The 16,273-nt window shown below is 47.7% G+C and overlaps 1 protein-coding gene across 12 annotated transcripts in view; it reads right to left on the minus strand.

Annotated features, from left to right (window-relative positions):
- ABCC8 (ATP binding cassette subfamily C member 8) overlaps window positions 1-16,273 on the minus strand; it is a 68,999-nt gene that overhangs the window by 43,535 nt on the left and 9,191 nt on the right. For 9 of the 12 annotated variants that reach the window (XR_004970446.1, XM_036325566.1, XM_036325567.1 and 6 more), the window contains exons 4-8: window positions 14,304-14,470; window positions 12,285-12,527; window positions 11,170-11,358; window positions 3,267-3,431; window positions 55-210 (exon numbers count right to left, since the gene is read on the minus strand). Coding sequence is in view for 11 of the 12 variants with exons in the window: in XM_036325566.1 (XP_036181459.1) it covers window positions 55-210; window positions 3,267-3,431; window positions 11,170-11,358; window positions 12,285-12,527; window positions 14,304-14,470 (920 nt within the window). In the remaining variant the exon portion in view is untranslated. The remainder of the gene's footprint in view (window positions 1-54; window positions 211-3,266; window positions 3,432-11,169; window positions 11,359-12,284; window positions 12,528-14,303; window positions 14,471-16,273) is intronic. The other 3 variants (XM_036325568.1, XM_036325574.1, XM_036325573.1) reach the window with 1 other exon arrangement.

Consider the following 16,273-nt stretch of genomic DNA (forward strand, 5'->3'; position numbering starts at 1 on the left):
GATTCTGGTTGTGTGCCCCCTTCCCTACTCCCCACCAAAGCACGCATCACTTACCTGTACTGGCATAGCCCAGAGGTTTGGGCACAAGAAGAAAAACCACATGAGCTGGTTGGTGTCGATGGCAACCAGGTTACAGATCTGCCCGGCAGTCATTTCCCCCATGGACAGGTTGGAGGTGGACAGGTGCATGATTTTATTGTAAATCTTGGTCTAGAAACGAGAGCACCATGGTTCACATTTGTCATCATCATTCTAATCACCACCCCAGATGCCACACACCTATAATGTGCCAGGGGCTTCTCAGACATTCACCCTACAGAGCACAGAGCAGCTCTGTAAGGGGGCCCTGCATTACCGTCCCACCTTTACCAGTGAGGTACCGAAGGCCCAGAGAGGTAGAGGGCTTTGGTGACCAATCACACAAGCCTGAGAGGCAGCATGCAAAGGAGGAACCCATGCCAGGGCAGGCTACTTTCCCAGCAAGCAAAACCTCTCCCTTGGGGACAGGACTTAATGAGCTCTTAAATCTTAAAAGCAGATTTTCCTGTCCAGTTGAATTCTTGATTTACCAGAGGCCAGTAGAGAGCATACTTCAGAGCCATAAACATGACAAAGTGGGGCAGCCATCTGTTTTAATGGGCCATCTCCAACCCGGGATGGGGTGTGCTCCAGGGCCAAGTCCTGTCTTCATTGAGCCTTGACACAAGATAAGTGCTCAGCCTGGAATGGGCTTATGTGAGACACAATGTATGGGTGTCCATGAGCCCCAGCCCCGTCCTGGAGGCCAGCCACCCTGGGGACCTTGCTCTGCCCCCTCCAGGCAGATGAGAACAGCCATGGCAATGGCTCTTGTGAGCTGTGACCCTAGAAGCCATATGGGCAGAGTGATTGTGCCTCCCAGAAGGACGGCAATTCCCGGGCCATGTGCTCTTGAAAAAGGAAAAATGCATTTCTGTCTTAAATATCCTAGGGATGCCTGCTCACAATGAAATTCTATTGTGCGTTCTGTTGTAAGGTGCGTTCCCGGGCCTTAATTCATAAGTTGTGTAAACCCAGGCTTTTCTGTGGGTCGGGCATACTTAAAGCATAAACCTATTCTATGTCTTTTTTGTGAGTTTGTTTGCACCACGGGTAAGGTTTAAAATGAGGGCAATGGCATTTTTGGACAAGCCTATGCACATCCTAGGTTATATGAAATCGGTCTTTAAAGAATAATAATAAACCTAGTTTCAGTGAAGTAGAAACATAGACTAATCTATCGAAGAAAGCATTATTAAGTAAAGACCAAGATACATAGAAACACACAACCGACGGATAGCTAGTAAGCCAAAAAATTATATGTAACACAGGAATTTTGCTTAATAACTTTTCATGCAAGAAATGGGATTACTCTCAAATTCACAAAGACATGGATTCTTGTCTATAATTTTCTGTGAATTTCTGAAAGAACTAAGTTTTTTTAATCTCATTTGTTTCCATAATTAATGCTAACTATGTTCTTTTTGAATCAATCTCTCTTATTAATGCAAAAGATTCAGGTAGTTTGATAAAAACAATTATATGCTAATACATTAAAAAAACCATTTTGCCTCTTTTAGTGTAATTGGAAAATTCTTGTCAGAGTGTGAATTATGACATACAAATAGAAAGCTGATTTAATTACAAAACTGTTTGACTACAAAACTGGCTGCTGTTTGTGGTGTTGCAGGTCTGCCTGCCACTGGACGTATGTGAGCAGAGGCTGGGATTTTCAGATTGGTTTTCAGAACTGAGCTGGTTCCTGCCAGTTCTGAGCACCTGTGAGTCTTAGAGGGTCTTGGATTTTCCTGGGATCTTTCTACCATTCTCCTATGATGACATTCCTGGAAATGGCTCTTCTTCCTCAATGTAAAGCCATTGGGGATGGGCAGCGACGTCCTGGCAGCCGCTCAGGTTGTGCACTACACAATTCCAGGGGGCACCATACACATGACTACACCTACATAACCAGAGTTTGGCCTCTGACGCTGTCCCCAACCCAGGCTATCCCTTTTCCCTTCCAGTCCCTTTTCTACACAGCCTCTGGTCCCGGCTCCCAGAGGACCAGTCAATGTTAATGATTCTGAGGCTCATTTCTGAAGAATGATGTGGCTTTGGGGTTTAATCACAACTTCCTAGTGCTGTACTGACTTCATGGGAATGGCCGGGTATGGCAGAATCTGTAGTTGTCCCCCCATATCCATTCTTTTCTTTTCACCGGAAGAATTTCTAGAAGAATTATGGCAAGAAGAAAGACCCCACTTTTTAGCCTCTAGGAGTGGCCATGTGGGCAATTTCTCAGGAAAGGGATGGGAGAGAAGATGTGCAACTTCCGCACTGTGATTTTATAAGAGGAAGCATTCCCTCCTATTGCTCCATCTTTCTTCTGCTGAGTTAAATGTAGACATGTGGCAATTTCAAAAGTCCTTTAAAACCACAAGATGGAAGTAATTGTGAGAAGCCTGGCAGAGCAACATTACAGAAAGAAATAAGGTCTCTGATATTGCGTAGCTATTTCACAGCCCTGACTGTGAAAAACAAGCTTCCATCCTATGTAAACCACTATTGTACTGGGTCTCTTCATTCCAGCCGCTGAATCAAAATTCTAATAAAAACACTGGGGCTTAGGCAACACTCATCACCAGCTTGCCTAAAGGGGCCCTGCCTGCTCTCTGACTTTGATCATCCTTCCAATGACTCAGAGAAGAAATCCACAGAAGGCAGCAGCGAGAAGCTAGGCCCAAGGGACCTATCAGACCAGCTAAGTCTCTCTTATGACCCCAAATCTAAGCTCTCCAATAGATCTTAGAGGCTCTCTAATCCTGGCGTGTCAAACACGTTTTCTGTTTTGCACCCAAAGAAGACTGTCTGGTAGAACCCTGGAATGGTATCTAGAGAAGGATTCTGAGGCTGCCTTTGCATTCCGAGGGAAAGAGCGCTGGGATGGATTAGGGATGTCAGTCCCATTCAAGGCTGAAAAACATGGAGGCCCAAAGGCTGAGCAATTGACATTACGGGTCAAATCCAAGGCAGAACTACAACAGTTCCTAAGTCCAGCCCAAGCATTTTCCACTATCCCACACTGCATTGTCAATGGTATTTCAAAACACAGTTAAAAGAGCCACACACACACACACACACACACACACACACACACACACACATCCCAGCAGAAATAATCCTTGAGGGCCCATGGGGACAAATCATGTGGTTCTCACTATGAAATGAAAAAATAATCATCCAAGTACCTGTATTGCTCCTCGCAAATTAATTCCAGTTTCGATGGCGACATAGTAGGATGCTTGTAGAAATGTCCTTTGTAGCAGGAGGGCGAGGAACAGAAGCACGGCCAAGACGTAGGCATTCGCAAGAAACTCTTGGGATGAGACAAAGTAAACCCCGAGAAATTGTGTCTGTTGGAAAGACAAGTGCAGAGGTGGCTGTCATTGCCAGCAAAAAGACCACCTTCAGTACCTGTTACTGGGCCATAATGGCTGTCATTATAGGGCCCCCGTGCTTGCAAACCCATGTGCAATTGTTTATGCATGAAAATCAGATTGATAAATCCCACTAAGCATTCTTCTAACTACAGGGAGGGCTGCCTATACCCTCTTCAACATCTTGCTTAGGGGAACAGAATGTGGCCCAGTTCTAACCTGACACCCAAAAATATGACTTGCAGTGTTGCGGCCACCAGGCCCAGGGGAGCTCGCTCTGAACGGAGCAAGAATAAATAGAGCGACTCACAGAGCAGCCAAAACCAGAACGGCTAGAACAAATCCCACAATGTGTGTTCTTTGCTATAAAAATGGAATTAGGGAGGCCTTGTCCCACACTCACCAACAGCCTGTTCTGTAGTAATTTCTGGGAGAAAAGACCAGCGAAAAAGATGGCATGGCAGTGCTCCCAGGCGAGAGATAGGAACGCATCGCCTATAATAGACTGAAAAGATTTCAGGCCCAAGCCCCCCAGCCTCTTGAGCTCTCAGGGCCTCCTTTTAGATTTAGGGTTCTCTTGCTGCACTCTCCAGCAAGAACTCAGACGGCAAGCAGTGAAAAAAACCCCAAACATTTTGACTTTGTTGCTAAAGATACCAGGGAACAGCAGCGTGTCTGTTTCCAAATTCAGCACCAACAGCTCCCAGGAAAGCTTTGATCTTGGCTAAGTTCATTGCTCCCCAGCAGAGCCACATCAATATTTCCATGAAGACAGAGGTTCTTCCCTGAACTCTGCAAGCGATGGGGAAGGGTGTGGGAGCTGCTGCGGGGGAAAGAGTGCTGGGAACAAAGGGATGAGAAGGGGCCGAGGCATGTCCCTGACTGTGGTCAGGCTGAAAGGGGCAGGCCTCTGAGGGGAGTCCTTTCCCTAGAGTCAGAAGGGCTTCCGGATGGCAGGAAAGATACTGCCATTTGGCTCAACAGGGCTCTCTAAAGGAGCCCTCACTGCTTACAACTGTTTCTCCCTTGCTCTGTGGGACAGGGTGGCTCTACCTGTCCCACAGCAGGGGACAGCAGGAAGCAGACACAGGGAGATCATTGAGGGATTCACATAGGACTCTTAGAGGAAAGCCGACTGAACCCTGAAGCCCTGGACACTCTTTCTCATTTGTCAAAATACCAGAGGGAGAAGGGAGAAAGTAATGAGTGGGGGTGGGCAGGAAGTAGCAAATGGACCTTAAAAGTAGGCTGCAGGGTGGGGTGGGGGGGGTAACCTGACCTTACAGGGAAGCAAGGGGCAGGACACACTGTTTATCAGGTGCAGAACTCCATCCTCATAAAATCCTAATGAGAAGGGTAGCATTCTTAGCCCAATTTTATACATGAGGAAATGGTGCTTCAGCACAGGTAAGGGGCTGGCCCCAGGTCACGTGCTGTAAAGGAGAATATGTGAACATGAACCTGTATGATCCCCAAAACACCATCCCAGACCTGATGCTTAGGCCATCTAGCCGGTGACCTTTAGTCTTTTATCGTCATCATCAAGCTGTGACCTGCGGGGGGGAGAGAAACATGCCCATTTGGCTGGTTCGGAGTGAAAAATGAAGGCATGCACGGAATTCTTCCGTACTGCTCTCCTCTGCAGAGACCCGGCTCTGGAGAATGGAGTCCACTATTTTAAAACAAGAAAGCACATCATGGGAAGTCATTCCAAAGGAAGTAATTTAATGTAAGGAAATGGCTGTAGGTGCAAAAATGTCTATCCCTAGATTAGATCAGGGGGACAGTGCAAAAATCCCTTAAATTTCTAACCACAGGAAACTGTCAGGTATATTATGATGATCATGGGAATGCTATGCACCCAAGAACACGGATCATCATGAAAGCTCTTGAGCAGCCTGGAATGCCACACATGTGCTGTGCCACAATGACCAGAAAACACACAGGGTGGAGAATGAGGGCTGGAAAAATAAATGGGTCATAAATGTTGGTTAAGCTCTGGGTAGTGTTTGTTAAATGCACTCATTTCATATTTGTATATTTTTTACAAGGTAACAAATTCTCTTTTTGCAGCTATAAAAGCAAAGCCTTTACCCCTTACCCTGCCACATACCCATTCTAGAGTCAGAAATTGTATTTCTTTGGATCAAGAATTTTGTGACCTGTTAAAATAAAAATCTCCCTTCAGGCATAAGTCATGAGGTCATTATTTCATCTCCCTTCAAAGAGACAGTTTAAACAGGATGAAGTCTAGAAAGCAAAGTTTTGATGAAGAAGTAGGTACTAGGTTAGCCAAAGAGGCCTGGGGTATTGTCCAAAGAAGGCAGGCCCTGAGGAAGTCTAGTGACCAGAGGGTCCTGGGAGGCCATGCATGGGTGTGAGGGCATGGCCATTGTCCAGTGCTCTGAAAGCATCATGGCAGGACAGAAAAGGCTAAAGACCTACAACGTAACATGTGGTGGAAGATAAATGCTTTGTAAGATCAGATGCCCTCATCTCACATTTTCACAAATCCTCAGAGAAGAAATTACGTTTGTTTCCAGGGATTTCCCCAATAGTGCTCAATAAATATTTAAAAATTAATCAATGCATATGATCTTCATCCCCCAACTAATTTCTATAGAAGTGATTGCACTTTTCCCCATTTTGCAGTTGAGCCAATGAGGGCTGTAGAACGTGAGTGATGGAGAGCATAAGGAGAGTTCGTAGCACAGGTAGGACTAGGGCCCAGGACTCATGACTCTACAGTGAGGACCCAGGGCCCCTGCCTGGCCAGAGGTTTGACTGGAAAGTCTTCCTTCCCTTGTTCTCTGGAGCTCGAAGGAAGGGGCCACTTGACCTCTTGCTTCTGATTTTGGCAGGACCCAAAAGGTGAACTGCCCATAGGTCCCAGCCCTGAGAGGCTATGGGTAAAAGCAATGAGAACTGTCTTTGACTACTCACACACCAACATAGTCACCCATCTGCCCACACCACTTGACATGCTGGTTTAGAGCCTGGACTTTGAGGCAGACATATCTGAGTTCGAGTTCTGGCTCATTACATACTAGCCATGTGTCCCTAAGTAAGTTCCTCAACTTTTCTGAGCCTCAGTTTCCTCACCTGTAAATGAGGCCATGAAAGGTTTCTACTTTAGAACACTGTTGGGAGGATTCAACGTAGCAATGGAGGTTAAAAAAATTTAGTAAGTGCAAGTGCTCAATCAATATACAATAACTTCTGCATTATTTGTTGAAGATCATTTCTTCTGTGCCTTCTGGGTGTCAGGCCTGGAGCTGGGAGCTGAACACACAGAGACCAGACAATGTAATTCCTGTCTTAAGGGACTCAGGGTCAAGTTGAGGAAGGAAAGAAGGGGTGCTTTGATGGTGCAAGAACAGTATGTTATAGGACCACAGAGGAGGGCCATCTAATTCAGCCAGAGGAAGGCTTCCTGAAGGAGGTGACATCTGAGCTGGGTGTTGGCAGCTGAGAAGGGGTTAGTGAGGTGAAGGAAGGAAGGAAAGGCACCTCAGGCCAGAGCAGAGGCATGGGAGCTGCCACACACTAACTTCACAAAGTCACAGGAATGCATACAAGTTCACAAAGTCACCCGTAAGGATAGCCACAAATATGGGCATTCAAATGGGGTCACAGACTTACAGAGAAAAAGACATACCAACAGACACAGGGACAACACAAAGGACTCACAGATAGAAACACAAGCAGTTCCCAGGAGAACTCATTCAGAAACAAGCACACACACAGTCACAAACGTACATGTTTTTTCTCTGAGATTTAGAGGCCATTCAAAGCTCAGCCCTGAGACCATACCCAGACGGTTTCTCTGTTCAGCTGACAGCCTAGACCAGTGCTGGCAGGTTTCAGATGCCAGCAGTTCTTTTGAATCCAATTTCCTCATCCTCTAGCCAGATCAGTGGCATCCATGGCAGGTGACAGATTGTGGGTGGGGGTTGGGCAGGAGAGGGCACTGGAAAAAGATATATCATGGGCTGTGCCCAGCCTGGGTCCTAGCTTTTCCTGGGGAGTGGCAGGGGGGACAGAGGCATCAAAGATTTGTCAGGCCCTGGGACACATCCAGTCATTAAAGAAGAAAGAAGAAATGTTTGTCCTTGCAGATGCCAAGGGCGGTGACTCTGGCTCACTGTGAGTGTCCTGGACAGGGAAGAGGGGGCAGGGCAGCCACTGATAGTGAAGTAAACACTGGTGCCCGGCTGTGCAGGCTTCAGCAGGTGGATACGGCCAAGTGGAAAGAAGGGCTTTCTCACCGAGAGGTTTAAACATTGCAATGTGTAGCTAGAGAGCGTCCCTCTCTGCAGGTACATAAGCACCAGAATAGCATCTGTCTCTCTGGGTGAGAGCTGCTGGGAGGCAGGGATGAACCAAATTACCTCAATACATGACCCCTTCCCCCCATTTTCTGGGCCCAGAAGCCCAAATGAGAAGTAAGCCATATCCCAGTCAACCACATGATTGAGGATTCTTCATTGCTGACAGTAGAGACTACATTTACTTTCAACTCTCATCTCTATGTGTGTCATTTGCTGATTGCATTTGGGCCTCAGAGAACATATGTTAAATGTGTAAGGCCTGCTGCTGCGGAGGCAGGGCCACCGGTCTCAGGGACTTAGGTGCTGGCGAGTAACTGGGACAAGCGCATGCCAATGAGAGGGCAGCGAAGCCCAGGTTTGTGTTTAAATAAAGAGAAAAGAGAAGGCAAAACTAGTGTCAGATGAACTGACATCTAAGTGCTATTCTCACCATCTCGTCGGTACATCCTGCCTCAGAGCTCTCTCCTCAGAAGAATTCCACAAGATTTTGGGGAAACACAGGAAGAAGAAGATGATGTGGACAAGCAGACAAGGGCTCTGGCCTGAGCCACTTCCTTCTGATATTAGAAACTGGCTCCATGTTGCTGCAGGATTACCAGTGTCGAGTATTCTGGGGTCACTTCTGACTAGAATTAAGCTAAAAGATGACAGTCCTGTGGACAAGAGAAGCAGTCTCTTCCCCTCTCTTTTGGGGCCAATAAAGTTCAGATGCTCAAAAGCCAGAGTAAGCCTCAGAAGCCATTGAAGTCTCAATAAGCAAAAGGTGTCCTCACATTCTTGATTAAACAAGAAATCTGCCCACCTTAGCCTGACCAACTCCTATTCATCTGTCAAGGCCCCATTCAAATACCCCTTTCTCTATGAAGCTGTCAAGACCACTGGCTGAGTTAGTCATCCATCTTCTCATAGTTCCCTGGATATGCCCCCTAAGAGTAGTATTTAACACACAATATAAAAATATTTGATTTAGATTTCTCAGAGTCAGAGGTGATGGCCTCATAATTGTAAGTGCCCAGACTATGGAGGGAAAGAGACTTTGGTGCAAATCCTGACTCTGTCACACACTAGTTGAGGGCCCCAGGGAAAGTTACTTAACCTCTTTGAGCTTTAAGTTACTCATCTGTAAAATGGGGATTAAAAATACCTACATCATAAGTTTTATGGTATGTGAATTACATCTCAATAAAGCTGTTATAAAAAATACCCTAAACAGTTGTTTTGGGGATTAAATGGGATAATACATGGATCACTCCTGCACACAGCCAGGCATATAGTAAGCAGTCAATAAGTTGTGTTATTATTGTTAACTAGAGACCCGGTGCATGAAATTCGTGCACTGGAGTGGGGGTCCCTCAACTCGGCCTGTGCCCTCTCGCAGTCCAGAATCCCTTGGGGGATGTCCGGCACCCCTTGCTCTTTACTGCCTGCCTGCTCACTGCTCCTTACCGCTTGGCTTGCTGCTCCTTAGCACTGCCGTGGAGGAGGGAGAGGCTCCTGCCACCACCACTGCACTCACCAGCCATGAGCCTGGCTTCTGGCTGAGTGGCGTTACCCCTGTGGGAGCACACTGACCACCAGGGGGCAGCTCCTGCATTGAGCATCTGCCCCCTGGTGGTCAGCGTGCATCATAGCAACCGGTCATTCTGGTCATTCTGCCATAATGGTTGCTTAGGCTTTTTTATATAGACTAGAGGCCTGTGCACAAAATTTGTGCATGGGTAGGGTCCCTAGGCCTGGCCGGCAATCAGGGCCAATCGGGGCCTTCCAGCTGCTGGCCAAGGCCTTCCTTCCAGATGCTGGCTGGGGCCTCCCTTCCCTGGCTGCCAGCTGCCAAATGGGGCCTTCCTTCGTTCCACGCTGCCCCCTAGTGGTCAGCAAATGTCATAGAGAGTGATAGAACTGGCCTCCCAGTCAAACTCCCACGGGGACACTTTGCATATTAGCCTTTTATATATATAGATAGTCCTCATCATAACCATTGTCTGTATTCTCACAGCCTTACCCAGGTCTGACACATAGCAGAGTTCAGTAAATATTTGCTGAATAAATCAGACAAACAGACTTGGAGTGTCTCATATCCCTGACCCAAAGTGCTCGGCTGATTAATTATAGCTCAAGAAAAAATTAATATAAACCTCCAGAGAATTAACTGCTATCTGCAATTTTAGAGACCTCGAGATGAATAACATGGCACAAGGGAGTGTCATAAATTACTAAGATCTCTAGCTAGTCATTCTCTACGTCATTTTTGAACTGTGTGTGGTTAAAAGGTTGTAATAATGTTCTTTCTGGGAAAATAAAACACTGAGTCTTATTAGAGGTGAAAAGTTTTCCATCTTGTGACCATCGAAACCCAAGTGGCAGCAAAGAAACAGGTGAAAGAATTAGGTATCCCACCTCCCACCCACGGTGACTGCTACTGCACCAAGCAGGGAAAATGTTATCCAGAAAGACTTTTTGTCTCTTTTGCCCAACAGGTTTCAGTTTGTAGCATCTTCAGAGCTGGAAAGGCCAGTGGATATCATCTAGTCCAATGGGTTTCAAATATTTTCAAGACATGAAACTCTTTAAAAAATAAATTCAGCCTTAGCCAGTTTGGCTCAGCGGATAGAGCACCGGCCTGTGGAGTGAAGGGTTGCTAGCTCAATCCAAGAGTGCGGGAGGCAACCAATCAAAGTGTCTCTCTCACATCGATGTTTCTCTCTCTGTGTCTCTGTCCATCCCTTCCACTCTCTCTAAAAATCAATGGGAAAATGCCCGTGGGTGAGGATTAATAAAACAAAACAAAACAAAAAAGAAAAGAAAAAGAAAAAAGAATTCAATGGGAAAGTCTAACATATTAATAAAACTGGGGAAGCTCTGAATGAACTTTGGATCAGGGGGAGAAAAAGCCCTAGGCATGGGGATTTCCCATGCTCCTTCCCCCAACAGCAGCCCCCGAGGTCCCCTGCAGAACCTCAGGCGCTATGGATATACAGAACTGGGGAAGACAGATCCCTGAACAGGTACTGAGAGTCTATTAAGGTGACATGAACTAAAAGCAAACAAGTCATAAAAGCTCTTGACCCTGAGTACACAAATGCACTTCCTGCAACTTTCTCAGTGACTAAGTAACTGGGAGAGCTATTCTGGTGGTGAAGGCATGAGGAGCAGAGCAGGGCGCCAGAAATCCTCTCGGGGCACAAGCTTGCCTCCAGGCATTTCTGTGGACCGATGCGGAGCATCTTCTGGATGGGCATATTGCCAAGTGAGGAGCACTATTGTGCATGTGCGAGGAGTTACCCTACGGCAGCCACAGCTCACACACATGGGCCTCTGGCACGCTCTCACCCACCAGTGAAAATTTTCCAAAGGGTGCCCTGCTCTACCCCCGGGTGGCCTACCTTGGGCTGGAAGACATGGTTCTCCTTCCCTAGGTGGTCCACGATTCCGAAGATGCACATGGGTCCGGCGAAGCCCAGTAGGTCAGCCAAGATGCGGAAAGTGCTGCTGAGGACCAGGCGTCTCCCGAAGGCGTGGCAGAGGGCCCGCCAGATGGCCCGGGCGCCCTGTGGGCTCTGTGTGTCCTTCCGCTGCCCAGAGAGACCCACGGCCAGGTCAGAGCGGCTGAGGGCCCATTCACAGCAGGCCCCAGCATCCCAGGAAACCCCTGGCTCCTGCTGCCTGGGGAAACCCAGTGGCCATGTCTGCTGCTGGCAGATAAACTCCAGGAAGAAATCATGGAACCACCAAGTGCATAGGTGGGTGGGCCCATCAATGCCAACATGGTCCAGATGGGGAAACTGAGGCCAGATATCGATCAAGGTCACACAGCTGACCTTGTGGGGACTATGTGATGAGCATAGCACTGTAATGAGGGGTGGCACATGCCACACTTACTTGCTCTTGCTTGCCAGCACATCTGCCTCGGTGTTTTCCCACCATGCCAGGGCAGAGGCAGCGAAGGAGCACTGAACTGGGAGTCGGAAGACTGGCTCTGATACCTGCCAGCGGTCGACCAACTCTGAGGAGGTCCTGGCCTTTCCTAGGATCTGTTTCCTACTCAGTGATGAGGCGGGGGGGGGGGGGGGGGGGGGGGGAGAGAGAGATCCTTTTCTGGCCCAACTCATAGGATCAGGCCACTAACGCCCTGCTCTCCAAAACAGGTGAAAATTCCCACCGTTAATCACTGAGCTTCAGAATGAAGAGCACAGGACATATGGTATCCAGTGGGGTCACTACCCTTCTCATGGCCTCAGTTTCCCCACCTGGAAAATGAGGGTGTTAGACCGGATGACCTAAACTATAAGGGCCATTCCAGCTGTGACTGCCCTATGGCTCAGTGGCCCTGGACTTGTCCCTGGCTCACTGTGTGACTTAGGCCAAACCTCTTCCCCTCCCAGGCCTCAGTTTCCCCACCTGTCCCCCCCGGGGTTTGACCTGATGCTTTCTGAGGATCCTGTCTGTGACTCTAAACCAGAGGGCAGGGAAGGGATGGTGTGGCCATGCTCCCACTGACCACCTGGGCGTCGAAGGCCTCGCGGAGCCGCCGGTAGTTGGTCAGAGCCCTCATGGCGATGGGCAGCTTCCCGATAACGCGGAGATCAATGGGCTTCTTGTGGGCAGTCTTGATGAAGGCGTTCATCCACCAGTACGTGCCTTTGGACAGCAGGTTCACGAAGGGCTGCAGGAAGCGCACCCCCAGGTCCTGCAGGTCCTCGGGGGGCTTCACCTCCCTCGGCGTCTTGAAGAAGATGTATCTCTGTGGGGCACACAGGCCACTGGGATGGGCAAGTGCAACTTCTCCCCATCTCCAGTTCGCCCCAGCAGCAAACATCTGGGGTGATGACATCCCACCCTTGACCTCTAGCAAATGGGACCATCGTTTGCCTATTTCCAGGAAAAGGAACACCCGATCCTTTGGCCACCAACACCAGCACCTCCTGACTCTTCACTGAGGCTCTCTGAATCCCCTGGGCTGGGCTGGGTTCCAGTGAGATTGGGGAAGAGCAGAGATCCCCCATATGCTGTCTTCTCCACAAATGGGAGGATATCACCATGCAGGGTTTCCAGAACATGGAGCCATGCAGACCTGGGTTCGAATCCTGCCTCTTCCACTTACTAAATTTTTGGACAAATCTTATCTAAAATGTTTCCTCATCTACAAAGGGGGTGGTACTTGCATCATAGAGGGTGCTGTGAGGGTCAGTTGAGGTAGGGAATGTAGGAAACCCTTGTACCCTACAAATCAACTAAAAACAGAGGAGTCAGAGAAATGCACATTGAGGTAGCATTTCCCACTCATCAGACTGGCCCAAATGAGAAATGGCTGTAGCCCCCAGTGCTGGTTGGAGGAAGGAAAAGGGTTTTCTTATTTATTGCTGGTAGATTACAGCTTTTCTGGAAGGTGATCTGCAACACTGATTAAAACTTAAAATGCACAGAGTGTTCGAACCAGCAACTCAACTCCTTGGATTCTCTCCCATAGGAATAAAAGCAGCAATACATAAAGATGTAGTGAGTACGTTTGATACACCATTGTTTGTGGAGGCAAAAACTTGGCAACAAACTGAATGCCCTTTCATAGGGTAATGGCTGATAAATTATGGCTCAACCACATGATGGAATATTATGCAGCCATTAAGTAAACAAAATAGCCATACTACACTTGGGGGGAGTCCTAAGAGATATCTGTTGGATGAAAAAAGCAAGATGCAGAAAACTGTAATATAATCCCATTTTTTATAAAACAAATATTGAGAGAAAAAACTGTGTGTGTGTGTGTGTGTGTGTACACAGAGTACCCCCCCCCCCAATGTATACACACTTTTTTTGTGATTACTCAATTGATGTTTTTTTCTTTTCAGATTTAACCCATTGGAATTAATAATTACTCAAAGTGTGTATACATTTTGGGGGGATACCCTGTGTGTGTGTTGAGAAAAAAAAAACCCTGGATAGAAGTTTATGCTATTATATTAATAAAAACAAAGAATGGAAGGTCACAGATTAGGTTGTTAATCTGGGTTACCTGAGAAAGGAAAGGGAGGGACAGGGAGGGGAGGGGAGGGGATGATCCTAGAGAGTAAAGGGGGCAAGCAAAAATGACAACAAAACAAAAGGCATGTATGCAGCCACATTGACTCATTCACATATATGTGTAACTATATGAACACATTAAAATAAAAACAAGTATCATCCCTCCCCTCCCCCTGAAAAAAAAAATCAAACAAACTTGGAGAAGGCAGTGCCTGAAGCTTTTATCTCCCCTCTGTGGGATTAAGCGCAGAATCCTATAACCTTGCTAACACATCCTGTCACCTTCCTTCTCTCTGGGCAGCTGGGCCAGACGGAATGTTGCTCCCGAAACTTCTGACACTGGCCTCAGCTCCCCTTGCTGAGGCAGGTGAAACAAGCTGACTTCTAGGACTTGGCTAAGAAGCAGGAACTGGTCAGGAAGGAACTGGTCAGGAACCCCGCCCGAGCCCAGGTGCGTCCTCAGGTGGGGGGCGGGGCAGCCCAGGAGGGGCCTGCTTACCCTCACCCTGATGACATTGACCTCCACGAGCAGAAGCATCCCGTAGAGGATAACCAGCAGCCCCGTGAGGCAGAATCGCAGCTGCGAGAAGCCGATGTTGTGGTCGTAGAACTTGACAAACTTGATGGTCTTGGTGATGAAGGCCAGCGTCCAGTAGGCCAGCAGGGCTGTGGAGGAGAGGCAGAGAGCAAAGAGGGTGTGTCTGTGCCCCCATGCATGTGCAAATATGTGGGAGAGAAGGAGAAAAATGAGGCATTAGAGGAGGTGTGTGAACAAGCAAGTGTTATAGATGTAAGTGCACACATTTCTGAGTAAAGGGATGTTGCAGTATGAAGAGATGAGTGTGTCCTTTTGAGATGATGTACATTCATTAAATCATTCATGATGGGCATGTTCAAAGACACTAATCTTGGAAGTCAAGCTATTCACCCTTTATAATAAATGAAGAAAAACAGGGAAACAATTTCTTTATTTTAATTAAGTTGTAGGTGCTGTGCCAAGTAAGCACTTTAAACATATTGTCTCATTTATTCCTTATAATAGCCTTGAGAGAGAAGTCACACCCCCAATTTAACAGACAAAGGAGTTGAGGCTCAGAAAGCTGAGGTGACTGATCCTAGGTCGTACAGGCTCCACCCTAGATGGGAATTGTGGAATTTCCAAGCTGAGATCTTAACAGTCCTTCATTCCGGCCCTTTCATTTCACAGATGAGGAAACCGAGGCCCAGAGAGAGGAGGTGACCTGCCCAAGCTCACTGCAAGCTAGTAACAGAGAGAGGGTGAGGGTAGAGGCCCCTGGCTCTCCAGTCCAGAGCCGACTACTGCATGATGATGCTCCTCAGGGGGCCTGGGATATGAGGGATACAAAAATTCACAGTCTGACCAGGTGGCTCAGTTGGTTGGAACATTGTTCCATACACCAAGAGGTTTTGGGTTGGATTCCCAGGCAGGGCACATTCCTAGGTTGTGGTTTGATCCTGGTCAGGGCACATATGGGAAGTAACAGATTGATGTTTCTCTCTCACATGGATGTTTCTCTCTCTCCCTATACCTCTAAAAAATCAATAAAAATATGTCCTCGGGTGAGGATTAAAAAAAGGGTGAGCCACAGAACTGGGGGGCAGTGTGTACAGTGATTAGAACCGGGCCCTATAGCTAGATATAGCTGGGCTCAGGTCCTGCGACTTAACAGCTATGTGACCCTAGGTAAGTCATTTAACCCTTCTAGGCCTCCGTTGCCTTATCCATAAAATGGGGATAATAATAGTACCACCTCAAAAGTTGTTGTGAGCAGGGTATGAAAGGCATTTAGCACAGTGAGCCTGGCACACAGTGGGTGCTCTTTGGACAATAGCTGTTAATATTTTTATTATCTTCAGATTTCAGACCTGGGGTCATAAATATCAGAAGCTGTCAGTGGATTCCATCCTCTTAATTCCCACCACTGCCACCTACCAATAAACCAGTCAGCTGGCAACAACAACAAGAAGAGCACAGGCAGCTCCTCCCCCCCTCACTCCCTAGAGCCATCAGCAGATAAAGTCAGCCTGACTCTGCTCTAGACCTTCACCCGGCCCTCCATCCCTAGGTGGGCCTGGACATGAATCCCAGGACATCTCTAGGGACAAAATCTGGAGGCTGCCCCAGCCTGGCTCTGAGCTGGGTGCGAGGTTGAGGCACTGAACTTGCCTGGAGAGGGGCAAATGCCCTCTCAGCTCTGTCTGGTCTCCAGGTCACAGGGATCCCATAGCTGGAGGCCATCTCCCTGCTTCCACCTACACTGCCCTGGAAAGGCTCTATCCCAGGTGTCAGATCCTCTTTCGTCCTTAGTGAGGGTTACCTACTGGGCCAAGACCTGACAATATGCCTCACACTGGTCTTGCCTCTAACTCTTAACAGACATGGTCTGATTTGATCTTCATAACAACCTTATGGCGTAGGGACTTACTATTCCTGTCCAGATGGGAAAA

This window comes from Myotis myotis, unplaced genomic scaffold (assembly GCF_014108235.1).
Source record: "Myotis myotis isolate mMyoMyo1 unplaced genomic scaffold, mMyoMyo1.p scaffold_m19_p_10, whole genome shotgun sequence".
Lineage (NCBI taxonomy): Eukaryota > Metazoa > Chordata > Mammalia > Chiroptera > Vespertilionidae > Myotis > Myotis myotis.